This window comes from Mobula birostris, chromosome 17 (genome assembly GCF_030028105.1).
Source record: "Mobula birostris isolate sMobBir1 chromosome 17, sMobBir1.hap1, whole genome shotgun sequence".
Lineage (NCBI taxonomy): Eukaryota > Metazoa > Chordata > Chondrichthyes > Myliobatiformes > Myliobatidae > Mobula > Mobula birostris.
In genome coordinates, this window is record NC_092386.1 from 14759309 (window position 1) to 14787095 (window position 27787).

Consider the following 27787-nt stretch of genomic DNA (forward strand, 5'->3'; position numbering starts at 1 on the left):
ACACCTTATATTCCGTCTGGGTAGCCTCCAACCTGATGGCATGAACATTGACTTCTCTAACTTCCGCTAACGCCCCACCTCCCCCTCATATCCCAACTGTTATTTATTTTTATACACACATTCTTTCTCTCACTCTCCTTTTTCTCCCTCTGTCCCTCTGAATATACCTCTTGCCCATCCTCTGGGTCCCCCCCCCACCGTCTTTCTTCCCGGACCTCCTGTCCCATGATCCTCTCATATCCCCTTTGCCAATCACCTGTCCAGCTGTTGGCTCCATCCCTCCCCCTCCTGTCTTCTCCTATCATTTTGGATCTCCCCCTCCCCCTCCCACTTTCAAATCTCTTACTAACTCTTCCTTCAGTTGGTCCTGACGAAGGGTCTTGGCCTGAAACGTTGACTGTACCTCTTCCTAGAGATGCTGCCTGGCCTGCTGCGTTCACCAGCAACTTTGATGTGTGTTGCTTGAATTTCCAGCATCTGCAGAATTCCTGTTGTTCACTACTTCTCTTTTTTCAGTTTCATGACTTTTGGAAGTTTAGAAACTACGGTACTGTGCAAAAGCCTTAGGCACCCTAAAAATCAATAAAAACACAGGATAAGATGTTAATATCCCTCGTGCTAATGGGTTATGAGCTTTTGCTCGAGACTGCCTTGACTTTAGGAGTGGCACAGGGTTGGCACACAGGGTTTTTCAAGTGGGCACCCTCCTTCCTCGATGTTTCATCGATTAGCCCATTAAGTCTCCTTAGGGCTTGACAATGACTTATGGCGTCCCAGAGGCACCCGCCGTTGTGTCTTCCCACTCTCTTGATGCTATCTTGGAGCCCAGGAAAGTTCTTTCCGCTTGAGCCAAAGCCAGTGCCTGCTTCTTTCCGTCGCCTCTGATGTGGCTTTGATGGTTTGCCGTAGAGCCTGACCATTGAACTTTTAACGTGGTGTCAGATGGTACGGCCTCCACAGAGCTTAGATCTCACCATCATGTCTGGGATTACCTGGAAAGACAGAGCAAGCGAGACAGCCAAAGTGCAGAAGAACTGTGACAAGTTCTCCAGGATGCTTGGAACAACCTACCAGCCGATTTTCTTATAAAACTACACGACTGCGTACCTAAGAAAATTGATGCAGTTTTAAAGGCAAAGGGTGGTCATACCAAATATTGATTTGAATTAGATTTTTACTGTTTGCTGCACTTTATAGTAATTTGTTTGATACTTGGAAACTTCTCATTCCATTATATTTGAAAACGTCTTTGCTTTACAGATTTTGTAACATGCGTCTAAGACTTTTACACGTCTCATACACCCATCCAGATCATTATCGTCATGTTATTTTGTTCAACATTAACAGTAAGAATGCATCGACATAATTGTTGTAAAGATCTTTCAATGGAAACCTCTCATAAAACTGGGCTGTTTGAAGATTATTTTAGGATTACTGTATCTTTCCCGGCGTGATTATTTGAAAATCTAGTTGTTGTAATAAGACTCCAACTCTTTAGTCTTTAAACACTAAAGAGAATTTGGCAGATGCTGGAAATCCTGAGCAACACACACAAAATGCTGGAGGAACTCAGCAGGGCAAGTTAGCATCTATGGAGAGAAATAAACAGTTGACGTTTTGGGCTGAGATCCTTCATCGTGATTGGAAAGGAAGAGGACAGGTATACATACCTGGAGAGGTACGTGTGTGACATCATGCCGGAGCCGCCGGGTCACGTGACCGAGAGTTTCCGCCATTTGGGCAGGTGAGGAAGGAGCGGCCGGGGCGGTGAGTACTGTATCTGAGAGCGGGCGAGGCGGAGGGGGTTTGAATGGGGTGGGGGAGCCTGGTCCCCTCCTAATCGGAGCCGGGCTCCTGCCTTTGCTACCCGGCGCTCCTGCCCGAAACCTGCGTGCGCGGCTCTCTGTCTCGCCGAAACTGGGTTAGTGGAGTTTCGGGTGTTTTCATCGGAGTCCAGGGTGTGAAATACGTCTGAGGAAGTAAAATCTCGTTTGTTTAAAACTTTGTTGCTTTGCTGTCACTTTAAGTGGTCTTCTTGTGGGACTGGGAATGCCTTCGTTACTCTGTTTCGGTTATTAATTGCTCTATTTCGTAATTTCTAATCATTTTATCCTTGCGATGTACTGCTGTCGCAATATAACAAATTTCATCTTAGTTATGTTAAGGATAACTTGATTCCGTTTCTGATTGTGTCCTGATGAGTCTCGACCCAAAACGTCGACTGTTTACTTCCCTCCATTGTTGCTGCCTGACCTGCTGAGTTCCTCCAGCGTTTTGTTTGTGTTGCTCTGGATTTCCAGCATCTGCAGAACCTCTATGTCTCCTCTTTAAATTTTGGGACCCTCTGGGCTACAGCCTGTTTCCACAGTACACGTCCCATTTAAACTTTTTTCTTGCTGAGAAGTTTTAGCTTGCGCAAAGGGAATCAAGTTTGAACTCTGCACTTGAAACCGCGTCAGCGGGTACTGCCGTCAGCGCGTCAGCGAGGCTGGACTGTCAGGAGGTGCAGAGACAATTCGAGAGAACCGTGAACTAGTCTCATGAAAGAGCAAGAATTTAACGGGTTCAATAATACAGGAGAAATAGACGTAGTTGTACTTCCTAACAGGTGTGAGATCAAAATGGCGTTCAGTAGAATTTGTGCTCTTGTATCACAGTCCCAAAATAAGGTGCAGGCCAGTCGGCCTGGGGAGCTTCTTCACCCAGAGCGGTAGCACTTGAAATCCTGTCCCCACAGGGCTGTAGGGAATCACTTGTTAAATAGGTTGGACCTTTGCATCTTAAAGAAAAATCAAGAGATGTCAAGTTTTTTTGCAGGGATGGAGGTTTAAAAGTAATCACCCATGAGGACACAGCCTCATAATACAAGGGTGTCCCTTTAGAACAGAGATGAGGAGGGATCCCTTTAGTCAGATGGTGGAAAATCTGTGGAACTCATTGCCATGGACAGCTGTGGAGGCCAAGTCATTGAGTATAGTTCAGGTGGAGGTTGATTAGTCAGGGCATCGAAAGTTATAGGGAGAAGGAAGGTGAATGGAGTTGAGAGGGATAATAAATCAGCCATGATGGAATGGACTCAATGGGCCAAATGGTCTGTTTTGTTCCTGTGTCCTCTGGCCTTGCCTTATTGAGTGGCAGAGAAGGTATGATAGGCACCTGAAAACAAGGAGCGCTTTCTTGTGTTTCTCCTTACAGGGAATCCCATTCTTGGGATGAGAATGGTTCCTGATGCTTCAACTTGTAAATCAATCTTAAACTCAACAAATTGGAGCCATGGTGAGTCAAGGCAGGGATATTCCCTGCATGTTTGGAAACCGAGGATTCTCCACACTCCATTCCTAATGCTGAAATAATGCTGCTGCTTTCATCTTTATATTTATTCATACCGTCTTATTGCTCAGTCTGAAAGACGTAATTGGCTAGTCAGGTATCAGGTTGCTTTCCTGTGTTGAAACGCGGTCGATGAATTCTTTCACTCCTTCCTTAAAGTGGAACATTCACTTTGTGCACTGCACTTCACCCGAGATAGGTAAAACCTTCTTTCTTGCGGCTAGTGAACATTTTGTTTACTGTAAGGTTAGTTTGGTCTTTTTCCAAACCCATTTGCTATAGCGTGCTCTAAGTGCAAACCTGCTGAACACAAACAAGTTTATGATGATTGTTTATAGAACAGATGTTGAAGATTGTTTGCTTAAGGTTGAAGGCAGCTGGTTTGCGTGATGCGTACACGGGATGAAGATGGTTTGCGAGACCGGTGCGCGAGTTGAAGATAGGCGGCTTGCGTGACTCTCAGACCATTAGACTTGGGGGCCACAATTAGGCCATTCAGTCTGCTCTGCCATTCCATCATGGCTGATCCCACATTCCACTGAACCGCAAACACCTGCCTTCTCACTATATCCTCTGATGCCCTGACCGATCAGAAAACTATCAACTTCTGCATTAAATATACCCATGGACTTGGCCTCCACCTCAGTCTGTGGCAGAGCGTTCCACAGGTTCACTACTCTCTGGCTTAAAAAAGTTCCTCCTTACCTCTGTTCTAAAGGGTCGCCTCTCAATTTTGAGGCTGTGCCCTCTGACTCTGGACACCACAAGAAACGTCCTCTCCACATCCACCCTATCTAGTCCTTTCCACATTTGGTAGATATCAGTGAGATCCCTCCACATTCTTCTGAATTTCAGTGAGTACAGACCCAAAGCTGCCAAACACTCCTCATATGTTAACCTCTTCATTTCCAGAATCATCTTTCTGAACCTCCTCTGACTAGTGTCTTGTAAAGCCTTAGTGTTATATCCTTATTTTTATATTCTATTCCCCTTGAAATAAATGCCAACATTGCATTTGCCGCCTTTACCATAGACTCAACCTGTAAATTAACTTTCTGGGAATCTTGCACGAGGACTCCTAAGTCCTCTGCACCTCTGATGTTTGCACCCTCTCTCCATTTAGATAATAGTCTGCTTTATTGTTCCTTTTATCAAAATACATTATCATATATTTCCCAACAGTGCATTCCACCTGCCACTTTTTTACCCATTCTTCCAATGCTGCTGCAATTATTATTGCTTCCTCAGCACTACCTACCTGTCCACCTATCTTTGTATCATCTGCAAACTTTGTCACAAAGCCATTAATTCCATTATCTAAATCATTGACAAACAATGTGAAAAGTAGCGGTTCCAATACTGACCCCTGAGGAACACAACTAGTCACTGGCAGCCAACCAGAAAAGGCCCCTTTATTCCCACTCGCTGCCTCCTGCCTGTCAGCCATTCCTCTATCCATGCCTGTAACGCCATAGGTTGAAAGCGGTTTGCATGGCTGGTGCGAGGGTTGAAGACAGGCAGTTTGGGTTACTGCGTTCATCTGGTCCATAGGTTTTGCAGTCTGTGTGCCTGTTACAGCTCAGAGGAGAGAGAGGGAGAGATGAAGTGGTAACAATTGAAGAAGGGAGGAGGTAGGGAGACTGAGAACTTTTGTGCTGTAAGCACTGCTTTGCTCTATTCACAGATACTGGGATCAGCTTGTGATTATTGAGCTAAAGGAAGTTACAGTAGTAGGTAGAATGTGAAGTTGGTGGGGCTAGTTGAGCGGACGGGTGACCAAACCCTGTTCTGTTCTGTATGTGAGCAATGCACTTTCCCATAAGCTGAAATAAAGTGTGGTAAAATGAGTGACCATCTTCAGCAGTGTTTATGGGGATGTGGATTAAAACTAGTGTGTTTTTTTTAAACACAAGAGATACTGCAGATGCTGGAAATATTCAGCAATGCACACAAAAGCGGAACTCAGCAGGTCAGCCAGCGACTCTGGAGGGGGAGAAGCAGATGACATTTTGGGCCGAGACCCTTCATCAAGACTGAAAAAGAAGGGGGCAGAAAGCAGAATAAAATGCTGTTTTTAAGTTGCAGGGGGAAATTGTGCCAATGTCATTGGGACAGAGGTCTGGAGCTTCTCATGAAACATGGAGGAACCGGGGAAGGGTGACGCAGTACGATGAGGTCCCTCGAGAAAGCCAGCGTTCCCATCCTTCTCTGGAGGAGGACGTCACTGCACCTGGTGCAAAGCTGTTGAAGGATTGTGATTTAGCAGTGAGTGCAGACCCCCTGCCGCCCCCACCACTGCCTCTGCACCCACCCGTTGGCCCCGAGTTCTATCCGGATGAAGCTGATGAGCCGGTGACTTCCCTGGAGCTGAAGCCGGTGCGGCGTTTTATCCCAGATTCTGTGAAGAACTTGTTCAGAGGGAGAAGTGACGATCCACAGGTGAACATGGCTCTTAGCAATACCAGCGACGGAGTGGAGTGCTCACCACCCGCCTCCCCCACACCCTCTGTGAAGGAATATCTCGGGCTGGAAGGGCAGGCGTCCGGCACCAGCTCCTACCGGGATCCCTACGGAGGTTCAGGGGGAAGCTACAACTCTCGGAGAGAGGCTGAGTCGATGCTCCCCCGCGACCCCTACGATTCGTTGGATCGCCACACCCGCACCGTCCGGAACTACCATGACAAAGTGCAAGAGTACAACCTGAAATACTCCTACATGAAGTCGTGGGCTGGCTTGCTGCGGATCCTGGGCGCCATTCAGCTGCTGTTTGGGGCCGCTGTATTTGCCTGTGTCTGTGCTTACATACATAAAGACAATGAATGGTACAATATGTTTGGTTACTCTCGGCCGTACAGTCACGCTGCCAACAGTTTGCAAGGAGGATACTACTACGAGGGGCCAAAGACACCTTTTGTTATTGTCGTCGCAGGCTTGGCGTGGGTGGTCACCATCATTCTCCTGGTGCTGGGGATGTCCATGTACTATCGCACCATCTTACTGGATTCTAACTGGTGGCCGCTGACCGAGTTTGCCATTAACGTCGTTCTTTTTATCCTCTTTCTGGCTGCTGCCATCGTGTACCTCAACGATATGAACCGCGGCGGCCTCTGCTATTATCCTCTCTTCAACACCCCACTGAATGCGACATTTTGCCGCGTCGAGGGAGGACAGATCGCTGCGGTCATCTTTCTCTTTGCCACCATGTTCCTGTATCTCATCAGCTCCATTGTCTGTCTGAAGTTGTGGAGACACGAGGCAAAGAGGAGACACCAAAACTACGCCGAGTTTGAGGTAATGAGCTTCTGTTTAAACTTAGAACTCGTTATATTGAGAGGATATGCTTCTCTTCCTCCTCCATATAGAATAGCAGTTGTATGGGGGGTGGGGGGTGTGTGAGGTAACTACTCTATATGCATTCTACATCCAAGTGTGCTGCAGTACATTAAAGCAAGGATGTAATGCTGAGGCTTTGTAAGGCATTCGTCAGACCACACTTGGAGCGTGGTGAACAGTTTTGGGGCCCCCTCTGTAAGAAAGGATGTGCTGGCATTGGAGAGGGTCCAGAGGAGATTCACGAGAATGATCCTGGGAGTGAAAGAGTTAATGTATGAGGAGCATTTGATGGCTCTCGGCCTGTACTCACTGGAGTTTAGAAGAATGAGGGGGGGTGGGGGTATCTCGTTGAAACCTATAGAATATTGAATTGCCTAGATCGAGTGGGCATGTTTTCTTTAGTGGGTGGGTCTAGGACCAGAGGGCACAGCCTCAGTAAAGTATGTCCATTTGGAACAGACATAAGGAGGAATTTCTTTAGCCAAAGGGTGGTGAATCTGTGGAACTCATCGCCTCAGACAGCTGTGGCGGCCGAGTCATTGGGTATATTTAAAGTGAAGTTGATTGGTTCTTGATTAGGGTGTTGATGGTAATGGGGAGAAGGATAATTAATCAGCTGTGATGGAATGGTGCATGATGGGCCAAGTGGCCTAATTCTGCTCCTGTGTCTTGTGGTCTAGTACTGTGCTGGTCTGGTTAGACATGAGCGCAGAACAGGTTCACTGGAGGAATTCCAGCACTTGGAGCATGACGTATAATCGATCAATGTTTCCACAAGGACAGGTGTGATTGACCAAACAGAGAAGTGGTTATTTCCTTCTGCTATTGACTATGCCAAATTTAACTCTTTGGTGCTTTGTTTTAGAATTTTTTTTAAAAAAAGTTTTTTTTGTGTAAGGCCATAGGAAATAGGAGCAGGAACAAACATTTCGACCTGCTCTGGGGTTTCAACATGAACAAGGGTGGTCATCCAAATTCAGTCCCCTTTCCTGCTTTTCCCATAACATCCCTTAATTCCTTTCGTCCTCAGAAATCAGGTTTAAGTCCATATGGAATATATTTAATGACTTAGCTTCAAATACCTTCTCTGGTTAGGGAATTCAAAGAAAAGGTGAATTACCATGGAGGCTTGTGGTTTGAAAGTGTGCATCTGGTGTTTGCGGATGTTTTAAAAACTGAAAATGTAGGAAACACTCCGCAAGTCAGACAAATTTCTTCTTTGAGGAAAGAACTGGCAGGACGGATAAAGGAGAATCAGTGGATTTTCAGAAAGCATTGGACAAGCTGCCACACATGAGTCCGCTAAACAAAACTAGAGCCGGTGGTATTATAGGAAAGATACTGGCATGGACAGAGGACTGGCTCAGGGCAGAAGGCAAAAAGTGGGAATTCTGGTTAGCTGCCAGTGTCTCGTGGTGTTCTGCAGGGGTTGGAGTTGGGACCGCTTCTTTTCACGTTATATGTCAAAGATATGGATGACGGAGTTGATGCCGTTGTGTCCAAGCTTATGGACAATACAAAGAGATGGAGAGCAGGTATTGTTGAAGAAGTGGGGAGTCTGCAGAAGGAATATGAAAGCAATGGGGAAGAAGTAGCAGAAAATGAATGCAATGTTGGGAAGTGTATAGTCATGTACTTTGGAAGAAAGAATAAAGGTGTAAGCTATTTTCTAAAGGGGAAGAAAATTCAAAAGTCGGAGGGGCAAAGGGATTCTGTAAGGTCTAACTTGCCAGTTGATTCGATGGTAAGGAAGGCAAATGCTATGTTAACATTCATTTCAAGCAAACTAGAATATAGGAGCAAGGATGTAATGCCGAGGTTTTATAAGGCATAGGTCAGACCGTACTTGGAGTAAAGTGAGCAGTTTTGGGCCCATTATCTCAGAAAAGATGTGCTGGCACTGGAGAGGGTCCAGAGGAGGTTTATGAGAATAATTCTGGACATTAAAGGGTTAATGTGTGAGGAGCATTTGATGGTTAGGGCCTGTACTCACGGGAGTTTAGAAGATTGAGGAGGGGGAAGTTCAATGAAACCTATTTAATATTGAAAGGCCTAGACAGAATGGATGTAGAGGGGATGTTTTCTACAGTGGGGGAGTTTAGGATCAGAGAGCAGAGTCTCTGAATAGAACAGGGATGAGGAGGAAATTTCTTTAACTAGAGGGTGGTGCATCTGTGAAATTCATTGCTACAGACAGCTGTGGAGGCCAACTCACTGGGTTATTTAAAGTGGTGGTTGATAGATTCTTGATTAGTAATGGTGTCAAAGGTTACGGGCAGAAGACAGAAGAATGGGTTTGAGAACTGTGATTTAAGACTCAATGGGCTGAATGGCCTGTGAATTATGGTCTTGATATGTAGAGAGAGTTAACATTTCAGATCTGTGACAGTGCATCAAATATTGTTCCCAGTGTGAAATTTTGTGTTTTTTTTTGATTCTAGCTGAGAAGTACGGAAACTGGGACATCCACAAAAACGGTAGGGATGCTGTTCTTAGAGGCTCCAATTTCATTTAAAATGCTGTTTGTTTTCATTTCTGGTTAACATTCCTCCTACACTTTGTGAGCTTGTGAAACAGAAACATGTTAAATTTGTGATGGTGATACGTCAAATGGAATTAGCAGGAAAATGATTTTGTGCTTTATCTCATTCGTTCGAGCTATGGACGGAATGAGAAAGCGTGTTTAATGTACATATATGTTGCCATATACTACCTTGAGATTCTTTTTCCTGCAGAAAAATAAATACAATAGAATTTACAAAAAGCTACACATAAACAGAGTGATAAACAACCAATATGCAAAGAAAGGCAAACTGCAAATAAAAATTAATACTGAGAGCGCGAGTTGTAGAGTCCTTGAAAGTGAGTCTAGGTTGTGGAGTCAGTTCTGTGTCAAGGTGAATGAAGTTATCCGTCCTGGTTCAGGAGCCTGATGGTTGTGGGGAAAATCCTACAAAAAGTAGTGGATATGGTCCGGTCCATCACAGGTAAAGCTCTCCCCACCATTCAGCACATCCACACAAAACAATGTCACAGAAAAGCAGCATCCATCACCAGGAACCTCCTCCACCCAAAACAAGCTCTCTTCTCACTGATGCCGAGAGGAGGAAGGTAGAGGGGCCTCAGGATTCACATCACCAGGTTCAGGAACAGTTCCTACCCTTCAACCATCAGGCTCTCGAACCCAAGGGGATAACTTCACTCAACTCCACTTGCCCCCTCACTGAACTGTTCCTACAACCAACGGACTCACTTTAAAGGACTCTTCATCTCATATTCTCGATATTTTTGCTTATTTATTTATTATTGTTATTTCTTTTTGAATTTGCACAGTTTGTTGTCTTTTGCAGACTGGCTGAATGCCCAGGTTGGTGCGGTCTTTCAATGATTCTATTACGTTATTACTCTATCATGGATTTTTAAAAAAAAATTTTTGGAAAAAAAAAGGAAAAAAGAACCCCTACTAACTAAAACAAAAAAAAAAACCTACTAACTGAAAAAAAAATGAGGAAAAAAACCCATTGGGAGCACAACCCCGGAGCTATATGACATATAAGCTTCCATAAAAGAAAAACATCAATCTGCCAACCAAAACCAATGACACAAGAATCAGAAGGGGACCACCTTAATTAACTCAAATCAAATGATAGTAACGGGCAAAAGAACCCCACCTTTTCTCAAAGTCAAATCGAGGATCAAAAGTTCGACTTCTAATTTTCTCCAAACTAAGACATAACATCAGCTGAGAGAACCATTGTATCAAGGTGTGAGCAGAGGCATCTTTCCATTTCAACAAAATAGCCCTTCTGGCCAATAATGTGACAAATGCAATTACATGTTGGTCTGATATAGAAATACCATGAATATATTGAGGAATTGTACCAAACAAAACTGTCAATTTATTAGGTTGTAAATTAATTTTTAAAGCTTTAGAAATTATAGAGAAAATAGATTTCCAAAACTGTTTCAATACAGAACACGACCAAAACATATGTGTCAATGTAGCTGTCTCAGTTTTACATCTATCACACTGACTATCAACATTAGGAAACATTTTAGACAGTCTCTCCTCTGTCAAGTAGTAACTATGTACAATTTTATATTGAATTAGACAGTGACTGGCACAAATCGAAGAAGAATTAACCAACTTCAAAATTCACAACCAATCCTCTGATATCAAGGTCATGTTAAGCTCTCTTTCCCAATCTTGCTTAATCTTAAGTAAAGGATAATTATACTGTTGTAATAGTAAATTATAATTTTTCCCAATAAAACCTTTCACTAAAGGATTCATTTTTAAAATAATGCCTAACAGGTCAGAATCTTGTATATATGGAAAATTACTTAAATATTCTTGTAAGAAATGTCTGACCTGAAGATATTGCAGGAAATGTGAGTGCGAGAGAGAATACTTAGTTACTAATTTCTCAAAAGACATCAATCGACCTTCTTGAAACAGATCCATGAAGGATAAACTCCTTTATTCCTCCAAAGAAAAAAGGTAGGATCACTAAGTGAAGGTTTAAATAAATAGTTTCGATAAATTAAACTAAGAAGGCTAAATTTTTTAAGATTAAAAAAATTACGAAACTGGTACCAAATTCGTAATGACTGCTTAATCATAGGATATAAATTTAGAATAGAAATTTTGGCTAGTTGTACAGGTAAAGAGGCTCCTAATAACGAAGTTAAGTAAAATTGTTTCACAGCTTTCAGTACCAAATCAACCCAAGGTGGTCGTTCATTTTTATCAGTCCAATATAACCAAAAACACACAATAACGTATATTAACCGCCCAATAATACATTCTTAAATTAGGCAGAGCAAGACCTCCATCCTTTTTTGATTTTTGTAAATGATATTTTCCAATTCTTAGTCTCTTATTATTCTGAACAAAAGATGAAATAATAGAATCAACCTGATCAAAAAACTTCTTAGTTAAAAAAAATAGGAAAATTTTGAAATACATATAAAAAATTTTGGTAAGATCATCACTTTAACTGCATGAAAGTGTAAGTGGATTCCATCTACAAAATATTTGCTTCATAAAATCCACTAAGGGAACCAAATTAACTCTATAAAGGTCTCCATAATTTTTAGTGATGATAACACCTAAATATTTGAAAGAGTCTGTAACTTTAAAAGGAATGTCATCATATATAGAAGCAGAATCATTCAAAGGAAATAATTCACTTTTATTAAAGTTTAATTTATATCCCGAAAACTTTCCAAATTCATTTAATAATTTCAATAAACTAGGAATGGATTCTTCAGGATTCAAAGCATAAACTAAAAGATCATCAGCATAAAGGGAGATCTTATGAATAGTCCCATTTATGGAAATTCCTTGAATATCTTTAGCTTCATGAAATGCAATAGCCAAAGGTTCCAACATCAAGTTAAGTTACAGGGGACTTAACGGACATCCTTGTCTCGTACCCCGCAAAATTCGAAAAAAAGATCTGCAATTATTAGTAATAGCAGTGGCAATAAGGCTTTTATATATCATTCTAATCCACGTATTAATATTAGTACTAATGTTGAATTTCTCTAAAATGTTAAATAAGTATTTCCATTCAACTCTATCAAATGCCTTTTCAGCATCAAGAGAAACAACACATTGAGGAGTCTTAGAAAGGGATGAGTATATAACATTTAACAGTCTCCGAGTATTAGAGAAGGAATAACGGCCTTTTATAAAACCTGTTTGGTCCTGAGAAATAATTTTAGCTAGAATATTCTCCAGTCGATTAGCCATTATTTTTGAAAGGATTTTAGCATCCACATTTAATAATGAGATAGGTCTATATGAAGCACAATCTTTAGCTTTCTTAAGAATTAAAGAAATAGAAGCTTCATAAAATGTGGGAGGTAACTCTCCTAACAAAAAAGAATCTTTGAGCATTTCCAACATATATGGAGAAAGCAATTCTTCAAATTTTTTATAAAATCCTAAGGAAAAACCATCCAGTCCAGGAGCTTTACCAGATTGCATTGAAAGAATAGCTTTCTGAATTTCCTTTTCAGTAATAGGAGTATCAAGAGTTTGTTGATCTTCAACAAAAATTCTAAGAAGATCAATCTTTTGTAAAGAGGCAATCATTTTTAGAAGGATCAGCTGGAAACTGAGATTTGGACTGAGATTCAGGACTGTAAAAGTCCTGAAAAATTTTATTAATGTCTTCATAATTACAAGCTAAATTACCATTTCCCTTACAAATTTTTAAGATTTGTCTTTTAGCTCCAGCTGCCTTTAATTGGGATGCTAATAGCTTATTATTTCTGTCTCCAAACATATAAAATTGACTTTTTGATTTAAGCAAATTTCTTTCAATAAGAAGTTAATAGTAAATTATATTGTGATTGAAGTTCAACCCTTTGTTTAAATAAATCAATGTTAGGAGAGACTGCATAAATATTATCCAAGTCTTTAATTTGTTTTGAAATCTTATCTAACTCTATTTTTGTCTGTTTCTTGAGCTTAGCCAAATAGGAGATTAGCTGACCTTGCAAATATGCTTTAAGTGTATCCCATATAATCAATTTTGACACATCTCTCGTATTATTAAAAAGAAAAAAATTTTTTATCTGAGTCTCAATAAATTTGACAAAGTCTGAACTTTGTAATAAATTTTCTGGAAAACGCCAAGGCAAATTTACAATACGACATCATTCAATTCAAAGGTTAAGCTTAAAGGCACATGATCTGAAACAGCGATAGCGTCATATTCACATTTCTGGACTTTGGACAAATTTCGGAAATCAGCTATAAAATAATCAATTCTCAAATATTTTTTATGAACATGTGAATCTCTGTCATTAGGATGTAAATTTCCTCAGATTTCGATCAAGCCATAATCAATTAAAAAGAGTTAATAAGTGATGCTGAACAACTCGGAAGTCGCTGGTTGGTTGAACTCTTGTCAATCAAAGGATTTAAACAACAGTTAAGATCACCACCCATTAACAATATATATTCATTTAAATCTGGCAATAAACCAAATACATATTTAAAAAAAGAAGGATCATCTACATTAGGTCCATGTAGATTAATCAGGACAATTTTTCTATTACAAATTGTTCCCTTGACAATTAAAAATCTACCATTAATATCTGACACGATATCTTCTTGGATAAATAAAATATTAGATTTAATAAAAATAGATACTCCCTTGGTTTTGTTTTGACAAGTAGCATGATATTGAAGGCCCTACCACTATTTAAAAAATCTATTTTGATCACCCGTTCTGATAGGCGTTTCTTCAGCAAAAATTATATCGGGCTGGAATCGATTAATAATTTTAAAAGTCTTCTTTTGCTTCATAGGGTGATTCCAGCCATGGATTTCTTGAGTAAGCCTGTAAGAAAATTGGTTGCCTTTGGTGATATGTATGCCCTTTGATAATACATTTACTTTGAACTTTGAATAACTGTTCCTGAAGCTGGTGGTTTGGGTCCCGAAGTTTCTGTACCTGCTGCCTGATGGTGGTATTGAGAAGAGGACATGGCCTGACCTGAATCTGCCCCATCCCAGCACACTTGTGGTGCTACGTAGCATTGTAAAGAATGTCATCGGTGTTCAGATGGCACTGCTGATCCCCTTTTTATTGAAATATGTTACACAGTAATATAATTTTCCAGGGAGTCTAAAGGAGCACAGGATTGGGCGGTGGGGTAAGAAACTCGAGGTTCCCAACCATCAGGATTTAGGAATTATCAGGCAGCAGATTGCCAAAGTTTTTCACGTCCCAGTGGCCCCCATATTCCATTACAGTACATTTGTGTCTTTGTTTTAGCAGGCATGGCAATCTAAAGAGAAGTCTGTTGTAACCAACCCAAGTCACAAAGAGCAGCAGCCAGTAGAAGTGAAACCCGCTGTGCTAAGTGGGTCCATTCCTGCGGGCCACATTCCGAAACCCCTCATTATGGCTGACTACCTGGCGTAAGTACAGAGTAAACCATTTTATCTTGGTAAATAAATCATTGGATCTGGTCTCAACGCGGCTGGCAAAAGGGATGACATGCTGTATCTAATGAATGAGATTGACTTTTAAATCAAGCTATTTCTGCCTACACAGAGCTTGGTTTTTATTCTTGGAATTGGTGCAGGGACACCACAATGTGTGTTGGTAGCTAATGCTGTACCTAGTTTTTCTATCACTGTGCTGCCCAGCTCAAGGCTATGCAATGGTTTCCAGGTGTCAGGGGTCATGAAGTGTGTGAAGTTAACATTACTAGGGAGAAGGTTCTTGGGAACCTGAAAGGTCTGGAAGTAGATAAGTCACCTGAACCAGATGGTGTACACCCCAGGGTTCTGAAGGAGGTGGCTGAAGAGATTGTGGAGGCATTAATAATGATTTTTCAAGAATCACTAGATTCTGGAATGGTTCCGGAAGACTGGAAAATTGCAAATGTCACTCCTCTCCAAGAAGGAAGCGAAGCAGAAATAAGCAAATTATAGGCCAGTTGATCTGACCTCAGTGGTTAGGAAGATGTTGGAGTCGATTGATTAGGATATGGTTTTGGGGTACTTGGAGGCACATGATAAAATAGGACATAGTCAGTGTGGTTTTTCTGAAGGGAAAATTGTGACTGACAAATCTGTTAGAATTCTTTGAAGAAATAACAGGCAGGATTGACAAAGAAGAATTGGTTGATGTTGTGTACTTGGATTTTCAGAAGGCCTTTTTACAAGGTGCTAAACATGAGGCTGCTTAACAAGCTACAAGTCCATGGTATTACAGGAAAGATTCTAGCATGGATAAAGCTGGGGCTGATGGCAGGAGGCATAGAGTGGGAATAAAGGGAGCTTTTACTGGTTGGCTGCCAGTAGCTGGTGGTGTTGCACGGGTCTGTGTTGGGACTGCTTTTTGCGTTATATGTCAATGATTTGGATGATGGAATTGATGGCTTTGTTGCAACGTTTGCAGACGATATGAAGATAGGTGGAGGGGCAGGTAGTTTTGAGGAAGTAGAGAGACTACAGAAGGACTGAAACAGATTAGGAGAATGGACAAGAGAAATGGCAGATGGAATACAGTGTCGGGAAGTGTATGGTCATGCACTTTGATAGAAGAAATGAAAGGGTTGACTATTTCCTAAGTGGGGAGGAAATACAAAAATCTGAGGCGCAAAAGGACTTGGATGTTCTTGTGCAGGATTCCCTAAAGGTTAATTTGCAGACTGAGTCTGTGGTGAGGAAGGGGCAAGTGTGATGTTAGCATTCATTTCAATAGGACTAGAATGTAAAAGCAGGGATGTAATGTTGAGACTTTATAAAGCACTGGTGAGACCTCATTTGGTGTTCTGTGAGCAGTTTGGGCCCCTTATCTCAGAAAGGATGTGCTGAAACTGGAGAGGGTTCAAAGGAAGTTCACAAAAATGATTCCAGAATTGAATGGCTTGTCATATGAAGTGTGTTTGAGGGCTCTGGGCCTGTATTCACCAGAATTCAGAAGAATGAGGGGTGACCTCATTGAAACCTATCGAATGGTGAAAGGCCTTGATAGAGTGGATGTGGAGAGGATGTTTCCTATAGTGGGAGAGTCTAAGACCAGAGGACACAACCTCAGAGTAGAAGGGTGTCCTGTTAGAATGGAGATGAGGTGGAATTTCTTTAGCCAGAAAGTGGTGAATCTGTGGAATTCTTTGCTACAGGCAGCTGTGGAGGCCAAGTCTGTATGCATATATAAGGCAGAGGTTGATAGATTCTTGGTCAGGTCATGATGGGATTTGGGTAGAAGGCAGGAAATTGGGGCAGAGTGGAAAATTGGACCAGCCATGATGAAATGGCGGAGCAGACATAATGGGCCAAATGGCCCTAATTCTGCTCCTTGAGCTTATGGTCTTATGATTAGTGGTTTTGTCAGATAAATATGTGAATTAACTCTCAAACTTCACCGAGTTTTACCCTTTTCACCTCCTGCCATCACCGATGCATTTTCTTTTGACCAGCACCTTCCCTTATATTGTTTGTTTGTCTGCCTTACTTAGAGATACAGTGCAAAATAGGCACTTCCAGTCCTTTGCACCACAATGTCCAGTAACCTCTGATTTAAACCTAGCCTAATCACAGGAGAGTTTACAATGACCAATTAACCTACTGACCATCTTTAGACTGTAGGAGGAAATTGGAGCAGTCAGAGAGAACCAATACGTTCCACAGGAGGTCAAACCGCCTCTTTAGAGATGCTGTTGGAATTGAGCTCTGCAATCTCTCCACTTATCTTCTATCAGTACCCTCCTTTTGGGCTTCTGAGCAGTGCCTTTACCAGAAGGGCAACCCCAGACATTATCAATACTGTTCAGAGATTGTCTGCCTGGTGTCAGTGGTTGCATAACTGAGACTTGTGATCTGCACTGGCTGCTCTTATGACCATCCACCTCCTGCTCCCGTGGCTTCACTTGATGCTGATTGGGGAGGCTAAGTAGGTGCTGCACCTTGCCCGAGGGTGACCCGCAGGCTTGCGGAGGGTAGGAGGACCTTGTACTTCCCTGAAGTTCAAATACAGTGGTGCTAGAAAGTTTGTGAACCCTGTAGAATTTTCTCTATTTCTGCATAAATATGACCTAAATGTGATCAGATCTCCACGTAAGCCCTAAGACTAGATAAAGAGAACTCAATTAAATAAATAACACACAAACATTATACCTGTTCATTTATCTATTGAGAAAAATAATCCGATATTACATGTATTTGTTGGAAAAAGTATGTGAACCTCTGGGGTAATGCCTTCTATAAAAGCTATTTGGAGTCAGGTGTTCCTTTCAATGAGATGAGATTGGAGGTGTGGGTTGTAGAGGTGCCCTACCCTGTATATGAAAAAAAATAGACACACAAAGTCAGGTTATGGACAAAGCCTGCTCTTCTCAAGAACATCTGTTTATCTGCACCATGCCTTGATCAAAACAACTTTCAAAGGACTTTGGAAAAAGAATTGCAGAGTTGCCTGAAGCTGAAAAAGACTACAAAAGTATTTCTAAAACCCTGAGTGTTCATCAGTCCACAGTAAGAGAAATTGTTACAAATGGAGGAAACTCAGTACTGTTGCTACTCTCCCTCGGATTGGGCATCCTGCAAAGATCACACCAAGAGCACAACGTGCAGTGCTGAAGGAAGTGAAAAAGAACCCAATTGTAACAGCAGAAGACCTGCAGAAATCTCTAGAGTATGCTGAGGACTCTGTTCATATGTCCAGTATAAGAAAAAACACTGAACAAGAATGGTGTTCATGGAAGAACACCACTGAGGAAACCACTGCTCTCTTAAAAAAAACATTGCTGCACATCTCAACTTTGCAAAGGACCACCTGGATGTTTCACAGTGCTTCTGGGACAATGTTCTGTGGCCGATTGAGACAAAAGTTGAGCTTTTTCATAGAAAGGCACAGCACTGTTAGGAGAAAAAAGGGCATTGCACACCAACACTAAAACCTCATCCCAACTGTGAAGCATGGTGGAAGGAGTATCATGGTTTGGGGCTGGTTTGCTGCCTCAGGGTCTGGACAGTTTGAGGGAACAATGAATTCAAAATCGTATCAAGACATTTTACAGGAGAATGTCAGTCAAACAGTCCGTCACCTGAATCTTAATAGAAGTTGGATAATGCAATAATCCAAAAGAGGAGAGTAAATCAACAACAGAGTTGTTTAAAAAGAAGAGAATTCATGTTTTGGAATGGCCGAGTCAAAGTCCTGGCTTTAATCCTGCAGAAATGTTGTGGAAGGACCTGAAGCAAACAGTTCATGCAAGGAAGCCCACCAACATCCCAGAGTTAAAGCAGATTTGTAAAGAGGAATGGCCTAAAATTTCTCCAAGCTGCTGTGCAGGATTGATCAACAGTTACCGGAAAAGTTTGGTTGAAGTTATTGGTGTACAAGGGGGTCACACTAGTTACTGAAATCAAAGATTCACATACTTTTTCCAACAAATACATGTAATATTGGATCACTTATCTCAATAAATAAATGAACAAGTCTAATGGTTTTTGTGTTATTTATTTAATTGGATTTTAGGACTTGCATGAAGATCTGATCACATTTTAGGTAATATTTTCGCAGAAGTTTAGAAAATTCTACATGGTTCACAAACTTTGTAGCACCACTGTATAGTGGACTAATAAAATTACCATCTTTGATTCTGGGTCTGAGCTTATCGAAGTTGTTGCCATGCTAAACTGGATTAGAGCTTTTGAGATAGAAGTTATTAGTGTCCTCAGAGTAATACAGTATGGAGATAGCCTCTTCAGCCCATCTGGTCATGCCAATCACAGCATCCTCCCTGCTAGTCCCAGTTTCCCAAGCTTGGACTAGAGGGCTGAGTTACAGGGAGAGGCTGGCCACGTTGTACCTTTATTCCCTGGAGCACAGGAGACCTCATAGAAGTTCATAAAATCACCAACCCAAACCGCTCCCCTCTATGAACCTGTCCAAGTGCCTTTTAAATGTTGCAGTTGTACCCGCCTGGACCACGTTCTCTGGCAGCTCACTAACTTCTGCATAAAGAAGTTACCTCTTAGAACTCTTTAAATCTCTCCCCGCTTGTATCTGTGCCCCACAGTCTTGAACTGCCCAGCCCTGGAGAAAAGACTTATGACCATGCAACTTATCCATACCCCTCATAATTTTATAACTTCTGTGAGGTCACCCCTCATTCTCCTACACTTAAGAGAATAAAGATCCAGCGTGGCCAACCTCTCCCTATAACCTAGCCCCTCTGGTCCAGACAGCATCCTTGTAAATCTCTTCTGCACCATCTCCACCTTGACAAAGTCCTTCCTGTAACAGGGTGACCTGTTCTCCGATGTGTCACTGTTTTTGATGGCTGCTCTTGGTAGGAAAATGTTTCTAAACCTGATGAGAGATGGGTGAGGTCCACCTGACCATGAGATCCTGCTGATGTTTACAGTAAAGCAAATGCAGAATGAAATGGTGTTTCCTTGATTGCTGATCCCTACACATTATACAGTATGTCTGTGTTAATCTTGTTTTTTAATTGAACTGGGTAGAGCATTGAGTTAAATTTTAAAAAGGAATTTTTTTTTTTTTTTGTTTAGTAAATACCCAACTATTCGAACATCTGAGGAGCGGGAGCGCTACAAAGCTGTATTCAACGACCAACATGCAGAATACAAGGAACTTCACGCAGAGGTGCAAGCCACTCTGAAGAAGTTCAGTGAGATGGATGCCATGATGAGCAGACTCCCTCAGCATGCAGGATCCCAGCAGGTCAGTACACCACGTCAAACCTCAGAATCAGGTTTATTATCACTGGCATGTGACGTGAAATTTGCACACAATCTCGCCTTAATATTTGGCATTTTACTGGCTCTTTTAAATGTAATGAAAGCAATTACATTTACTTATTTAGATATACAGCATGGAATACATTGGCCCTTCTGGTCCTTCGAGCCACATTGCCCTGGCAACCCCTGGCAACTCTGACTTAACCCTAGTTTAATCATGGGACAATTTACCAAGACCATTTAACCTACCTGGCGGGTGTTTACAGTGTGTGTGGGGGGGGGGGGAACCAGCGCACCTGGAGAGCACCCACACATTCCAGAGGGGGTGGGGGGGTAGAGATTCCTTACAGAGGATACCGGGGTTGAACTCTGAGCTCCTCCTGGAGTTAGAGAAGCACTGCGCTCACCGCTATACTATCGTGGTAGTTTGCGTGATGTGGCTTCAGTAGTACCACTGACCCGGTTCCAATTCCGCTGCTGACTTAGAGTTTAAACATTCCCCCTGTGACTGGGGGGTGGGGGGGGGGTCCTCATTTTCAATCCACATATAGGTTCGCGCTAGTAATTTGTGCACGTTATGTTGGTACCAGAAGCACGGCAACATTTGCAGGCTGCCCCCAGCACATCTGAGACACTGTTGGTTGATGACATAAATGACACATTTCACTGTATGTTTGGAAGTACCTTTGACAAATAACGCTAATCTTTAACTCTGTGATGAGAAGTATGATTATTTTGTGTATACCTTTGGTTGGGAAAATAACTGCATGGTTTCATCTGAAAAGTCATTCATTTTACAAGATAAATTTGTATTCAAATACAAACATCAGCAACACATTGATTACAACTCTGTGGATGAAGAATAAAGATCTTTATAGTTAAGTCCGATTTGCTTTGTCATGTTAGTGTAAAAGTGCCTCCTGCTGTTTGGTCAGCTCTTGTTCCCGAGCCTATATCTAATACTGATACCGTTTTTTAAAAATTTGGAGCAGTAAGAAAGGTTTCTTAAAGTTGTTATAGACAGGGGGAGGGTAGTGTGGATAAGCTCCCACTACATTTGAAAAGCTTGCAATGGCTTGTGTCACAAATAGCCCTCGCAACCAAGCCCAGTTCCTGGCCTTCATGTGTTGCTTAGCGACCAAGCCTGGCAGAATAATTTCTACTGACAGGAGAAGGAGCAAAGGCAGGTTACTGGTGCTTTAAAACCAGTCGTTTTGTGCAGATGGAACTTGTCAGCTGTGGTTGGCAGGTCATCCAGGAGAAGGGAAACTGTGATTTCAACTTGCGATACCTTGCCGCTATACTCACTCGTGTGGATGGTTTCGGGAGTAAACCATGAGGCAGCCCTACATTGAGTTTAATGCTGACTGGCAACTCCTGCAATGCCGTACTTCTCCTAGATGACATCCCAACCAAAACTGACAAGCCCTATCTGCACAAAATAGCTGGTTTTAAGGTGTCAGCAACCTGCCTTTGCCCCTTCCTGTCAGCAGAAATGATTCCTTTGGATTCATTAGCTCTGTGAAGACGGGGAGCCTGCTGCACGAGCAACAGCTTGTACTACCCTGGCTTGTGTATTATGTACATAGCAAACATGATCGACCCTGACCAGCGGAGAGCCCTGAGAAGAAAGACCTCTGGTGGCTGCATTGTTACTTATACAGAAGTGATCATCTCAGAATTGACTCATTTTTTATTGATAGTTTGCATGTCTGTGCCTACAGTCGGCCTTTGTATGTGTTGGTACAATCTTTCTGTTTACAAGCAAGCAGTGTGTTTTTCCACACCCATCCAATTGCTGTTACCTAAACAACAGGAATTCTGCAGATGCTGGAAATTCAAGCAACACACATGAAAGTTGCTGGTGAACGCAGCAGGCCAGGCAGCATCTCTAGGAAGAGGTACAGTCGACGTTTCAGGCTGAGACCCTTCGTCAGGACTAACTGTTACCTACATTTGATTTTGCAGTTAGGTCAGTAATTGGCTTTCTAGGCTTTGAGAGAAATGGAATCGTGTTTTCCTCTCTCACTCTGCGGTGCATAAACACTTTTCCTGACTGGCTGACCTATGAGGATTACATGTTCTCAAGAAGCAGCTACTTTTTTTTTTTGCAAAGATCAAGATGATGCATTTAATTTAAGCCTCTTTTTGAACATCGTGTGAACTTCAATTGTACCTACTGCCCGTAATGCCTCTGGTACTTAGGACAGCGGTGAAGGTCCTCCATTTCTGGCCATGTTCATGTCAGTAGCTTGGTTTTCACTACGGTCAGTCATGCAAGTCCCGGGTGGAGACTCAGGAATACCATCGCACCCAGGCATAAGATGATTCTTCAGTGCTGTTTCCGTAACAATTTTGTTTGACCAGTCAGGGTTGTTAGCCCTGAGCTGAACCCCCAAACCTGGAGGACCGGTGGACCACTCTTAGTCTGGCCTCTACCCTTTGACCTGTTTGGCATGAGTGACCCTATCAAGAGCCAAAGCATAAAACCCTGACTCCAGCCGGCATAGCTGTCTGAGTCTTAAAAGGATCCTTTTCTGGTTGGCTGCCAGTGACTAGTGGTGTTCCGCAGGGGTCGGTGTTGGGACCACTTCTTTTTATGCTGTATATAAATGATTTAGATGATGGAATAGATGGGTTTGTTGCCAAGTTTGCAGGTGATACAAAGATTGGTGGAGGGGCAGGTAGTGTTGAGGAAACAGGTAGGGTGCAGAAGGACTTAAACAGATCAGGAGAATGGGCAAGAAAGTGGCAAATGAAATACAATGTTAGAAAATGCATGGTCATGCACTTTGGTAGTAGAAATAAATGTGCGGAATATTTTCTAAATGGGGAGAAAATCCAAAAATCTGAGATGCAAAGGGACTTGGGAGTCCTTGTGCAGAACACCCTGAAGGTTAACCTGCAGGTGGAGTTAGTGGTGAGGAAGGCAAATGCCATGTTAGCATTCATTTCAAGAGATCCAGAATACAAGAGCAAGGATGTGATGATGAGAATTTATAAGGTACTGGTGACGCCTCACCTTCAGTATTGTGAACAGTTTTGGGTTCCTCATCTTAGAAAAGATGTGCTGGCATTGGAGAGGGTCCAGAGGAGGTTCACAAGGATTATTCCAGGAATGAAAGGGTTATCATATGAGGAACGTTTGATGGCTCTGGGTCTGTACTCACTGGAATTCAGAAGGATGAGGCGGGATCTAAAGGCCTTGACAGAGTAGATGGGGAAATGACGTTTCCTGTGGTGGAAGAGTCTAGGACAAGATGCTCAGCCTCAAGATAGAGGGGCACCCTTTGTATTAGCATTTCAAATTACTTACTGAACCTACATGTTAGCTTTTTGCTTCTTATAGTGGAATCCCACAACTTGTTTGTATTGCAACACTTTGAAATCTGACTCTAAAGAGATTCTGCAAATGCTGGAAATCCAAAGCAACACACACAAAATGCTGGAGGAACTCAGCAGGTCAGGCAGCATCCATGGAGAGGAATAGATAGCCAATGTTTTGGGCTGAGACCCTTCATCAGGTCTCCTATTACTCTATTTAAATAATTTGCTTTTTCATCCTTGCTTTCAGAGAAGATAACTACACATTCTCCAAGTGCTAACTTATTGTGCCCTGTCCAAATGCCTTAACAGGCTCGTTGTAGTCCTTCATCACTTGTTAACCTGCCTGTCATTTTGTGATAATATCAAATATATGTCAATGAACGTTGCACTGGTCAGATTCAGATTTATTTATTGCATGCACATCGAAACATACAGTGAAATGTATTGTGCATTTTCATTGTTAGTGTAAATCTGGCATGGATTCAGTGAGCAGATGAGAGCTGGATAGACCTGTGGTGGGTCTACCTGTCAGCAGATCCTGTCCCTACCATGGTGGACACTTTGCCATGGACTTTCCTGTGTCACTGATGGAGATGGGCTGAGGGCATCTCTGAGGTATCGGAGTGCTTCTGTGCTGTTTGCCTTTATCCCTCTGCTCCTTGCATCTATGTGGATTTAAGATGCACGTTTATTTGTCATGCGTACATCGAAACATACACTGAAGTGCATCATTTGTGTTAACAACCAACACACCCAAGAATGTGCTGGGGGCAGCCCGCAAATGTCGCCACACATTCAGGCACCAAAAAAACATTCTTCACAGTTTAAAATCAGGAAACATTCTGTCAGGATTTTGTATTTTTGTGAACAATAGTGAAGAAAAATACAAGTGGAATTAAGAAAATAATCTATCAGTTACATTACTATAATTGTGTGAAAAATTCAGACAACCCAACATCGTTTACTGAACATCCATATCTTCTAACCCTTAGGAGTATGACAGGATTGCAAATGTTTTCCATGAATATCAGAAGAAGAAAAATGTGAGTATAACATGGTAAATTTTTCAAGGATCAACTTTGTTTGCTATATCGAACTACATACATTAGGAATTTGCTGTGCTGTGTTTGCAGTTCCCAATTTTAGAGAAAATTTACAAAGATCTTACCGAGTCTGGAACTGGAAAGGTTATAACTTTACTCCCTGGAGCGTAGGAGAATAAGGGGAGATTTGATAGAGGTATACAAAATTATGAGAGGTATAAATAGGGCAAATACAAGCAGGCTTTTTCCACTGAGGTTGGGTGAGACCAAAACTATAGGCCACTGATCAAGGGTGAAACGTGAAATATTTAAGGGAAACCTGAGGGGGAGCTTCACTCAGAGGGTGGTGAGAGTGTGGAACGAGCTGCCGCTGTAGGTGGTGGATGTGCATTTGATTGCAATGTTTTAGATAAGTTTGGATAGGTTCATGGATGGAAGGTGTGTTTGGAGGGCTATGGTCCAGGTGCAGGTTGATTGGACTAGGCATAACAGCGGTTTGGTATGCACTAGATGGGTTAAAGTGTTGTGGTGCTTTAATCAAATTCAGATTTATTTTCATTGTCTTACATGATGTGAAGTTTGTTGTTCTGCAGCAGCAATGCATAAAAAATTGACTATAAATTACAAAATAAATCGTACAAATAAGAAGTATCAAGGTAGCGTTTATGGGTTTATTGACTATTCCAAAATCTGATTGTGGAGGGGAAGAAGCTGTCCCTGAATCACCTGTACCAGCTCCCTAATGGTAGGAACGAGAGCAGAGCATGTCCTGGATAGTGAGGGTGCTCAGTGATGGATGTGGCACTGCCACTTGAAGATGTCCTCATTGGTGCAGAGGGTTCTGCTTGTGATGGTTCTGGCTAAGACTTGCAGTCCTCTGCATTCTCTTGTGATCCTGTGCATTGGAGCCACCATCCCAGGCAGTGACGTAACCAGTCAGAACGCTCTCCACTGTATATCTGTAGAAATTTGCAAGTTTTTGGTGACATACTTAAATCTCCTTTAACTCCTAATTGAGTAGAGACCCTGGCATGCCTTTCTCATGGTTGCATCAATGTGTTGGGCTTACATTTACCCTACCTATACCCCTCATAATTTTGTGCATACCTCTCTCAAGTCTCCCCTCATTCTTCTAGGAAATAAAGTCTTAACCTATTCAACCTTTCCCTGTAATTCAGGTCGTCAAGTCCTGACAAATTCCATGCAAATTTTCTCTGCACTTCTTCAATCTTATTTTCTTTTTTCCTGTAGGTAGGTGACCAAAAACTGCAACGAAACTCCAAATTAGACCTCACCAATATCTTGTATGACTTCAACATTACATCCAACTCCTGTACTCAAGACTGTGGTTTATGAAGGCCAATGTGCCAAAAAAATTCTTTGTGACCTTATCTACCTGTGACTCCACTTTCAAGGAATTATGGATCTGTTTTCCCAGATATGTCTGTTCTACCTCAATCCTCAGTGTCCTGCTGCTTACTGTGCATTCCCTACCCTGGTTTGTCTTCCCAAAGTCCAACACCTCACATTTTCCACCCTGGGGGAGAAAGTCTCCAGCTGTCTACTCAACCTAGGCCTCGTATCCTGTATCAAGTCACTTCAAGGGGGTCAGAATAATGTAACTTGGGAGATCCAAGAAATTTAGACATTAATATGATATAAAATAATATTTGATGCACATTTAGTGATTAAACATTAACCTGACTCCAGACACTGGATGATGCTGTGCTTATTTATTTTGTACAGGATCCCACCTTCCTGGAGAAAAAAGAACGTTGTGAATATTTGAAAAACAAGCTTTCCCATATCAAGCAGAGAATTCAAGAATATGACAAGGTCATGAACTGGAATGATAACTATTAAGGAGCTGACAAGTCCGGAAGAATCTCAGAGCGAGTTGTCCCTGGTCTCTACAACTGCATTAACCTGAAGCAAAAATGCAAAGAAACTGCAGATGCTGGATATCTGAAATAAAAACAGAAAAATACTGGGAACTTTTGGGAAATTGGGCAGCATTCACAGAGGGAGATGCACGTTAACTACCTCCAGAACTTCAGAATGGTAGAAAAGACTGAGGGCTTGAAGTGTTGCGGTTTCCCCTCTAGAGATATTGCTTGGCCTAAAGAATTTCTAGATTGTTGTCTTTGTTATATCTGACTACTATTTTGTATTTCATAATTACAAAACCTTACATTATTGTACCTCCTGAGAACATAGACATTTTAAACTTAATTTAATCTTTTGTGTTCACGTGTTCCCTCTAGTATGTGTATATATGGCTTTTGATATTTGTCTCATGTTTTAGTTAATACTTTTGTATGAAACCCCTGTTTATATTCCATATGCAAAAATAAAATAACTGAGAATTCTTTATCAGGGCTTCAGTTCAGGCATCACAGCCATTTGAATTTGCTGTTTGAATATATACACTCATTGGTCATTTTACACTTGTACACCTCATAAATGCAAATATCTAATTAGCCAATCATATGGCAGCAACTCTACATAAAAGCATGTTGCATTGTCAAGAGGTTTAGTTGTGGCAGTAATGCACCATCAAGCTGGGTGCCAACCACCATAAGACAAGAAGAAGAAGGGGTTTAGTTGTTCAGACCAAAATAGGGAAGAAATGTGATCTAAGTGACTGGTTTTGGGTGGTTTGAATATTTCAGAAGCTGTTGATCTCCTGGGATTTTCATGCACAACAGTCTCTAGAGTTGACAGAGAATGGTGTTAAAAAAAATCCTGTGAGCAGTAGTTCTGGGAGTGAAAATGCCTTGTTAATGAGAGAGGTCAGAGGAGAATATAATCAAAATCAGGTTTAATATCACTGGCACGTGTTGTGAAATTTCCTAACTTTGCAGCAGCAGTGCAATGCAATCCATAATATAGAAAAAATCTGAGAATTACAGTGTGTATATATATGTATATACATATAGCCAGACTGATTCATAGTCATACTTTATTGATCCTGAGGGAAATTGGTTTTCATAACAGTTGCACCATAAATAATTAAATAGTAATAAAACCATAAATAATTGAACAGTAATATGTAAATAAGTCCAGGACCAGCCTATTGGCTCAGGGTGTCTGACCCTCCAAAGGAGGAGTTGTAAAGTTTGATGGCCACAGGCAGGAATGACTTCCTATGACGCTCTGTGTTGCATCTCGGTGGAATGAGTCTCTGGCTGAATGTACTCCTGTGCCCACCCAGTCCATTATGTAGTGGATGGGAGACATTGACCAAAATGGCATGCAACTTGGACAGCATCCTCTTTTCAGACACCACCGTCAGAGAGTCCAGTTCCATCCCCACAACATCACTGGCCTTACGAATGAGTTTATTGATTCTGTTGGTGTCTGCTACCCTCAGCCTGCTGCCCCAGCACACAACAGCAAACATGATAGCACTGGCCACCACAGACTCGTAGAACATCCTCAGCATCGTCTGACAGATGTTAAAGGACCTCAGTCTCCTCAGGAAATAGAGACGGCTCTGACCCTTCTTGTA

At 41.9% G+C, this 27787-nt stretch overlaps 1 protein-coding gene across 3 annotated transcripts; it reads left to right on the forward strand.

Moving 5' to 3' along the window:
• Window positions 1-1730: 1730 nt before the first annotated feature.
• On the forward strand, window positions 1731-26635 carry marveld2b (MARVEL domain containing 2b). Of its 3 annotated transcripts, none has more exons than XM_072281048.1 (7): window positions 1731-1767; window positions 5410-6621; window positions 9105-9140; window positions 14463-14605; window positions 19718-19889; window positions 24226-24276; window positions 26023-26635. In XM_072281048.1, the coding sequence occupies exons 2-7, from the start codon at window positions 5431-5433 to the stop codon at window positions 26137-26139; spliced, it is 1710 nt and encodes a 569-aa protein (XP_072137149.1). In that variant the 5' UTR covers window positions 1731-1767; window positions 5410-5430; the 3' UTR covers window positions 26140-26635. The 3 variants fall into 3 exon arrangements, with proteins under 3 accessions (XP_072137149.1, XP_072137148.1, XP_072137150.1); XM_072281047.1 differs by having other exon boundaries at window positions 1736-1767; window positions 5416-6621; XM_072281049.1 differs by lacking the exon at window positions 1731-1767 and adding an exon at window positions 1829-1979.
• The last annotated feature ends 1152 nt before the right edge of the window (window positions 26636-27787 follow it).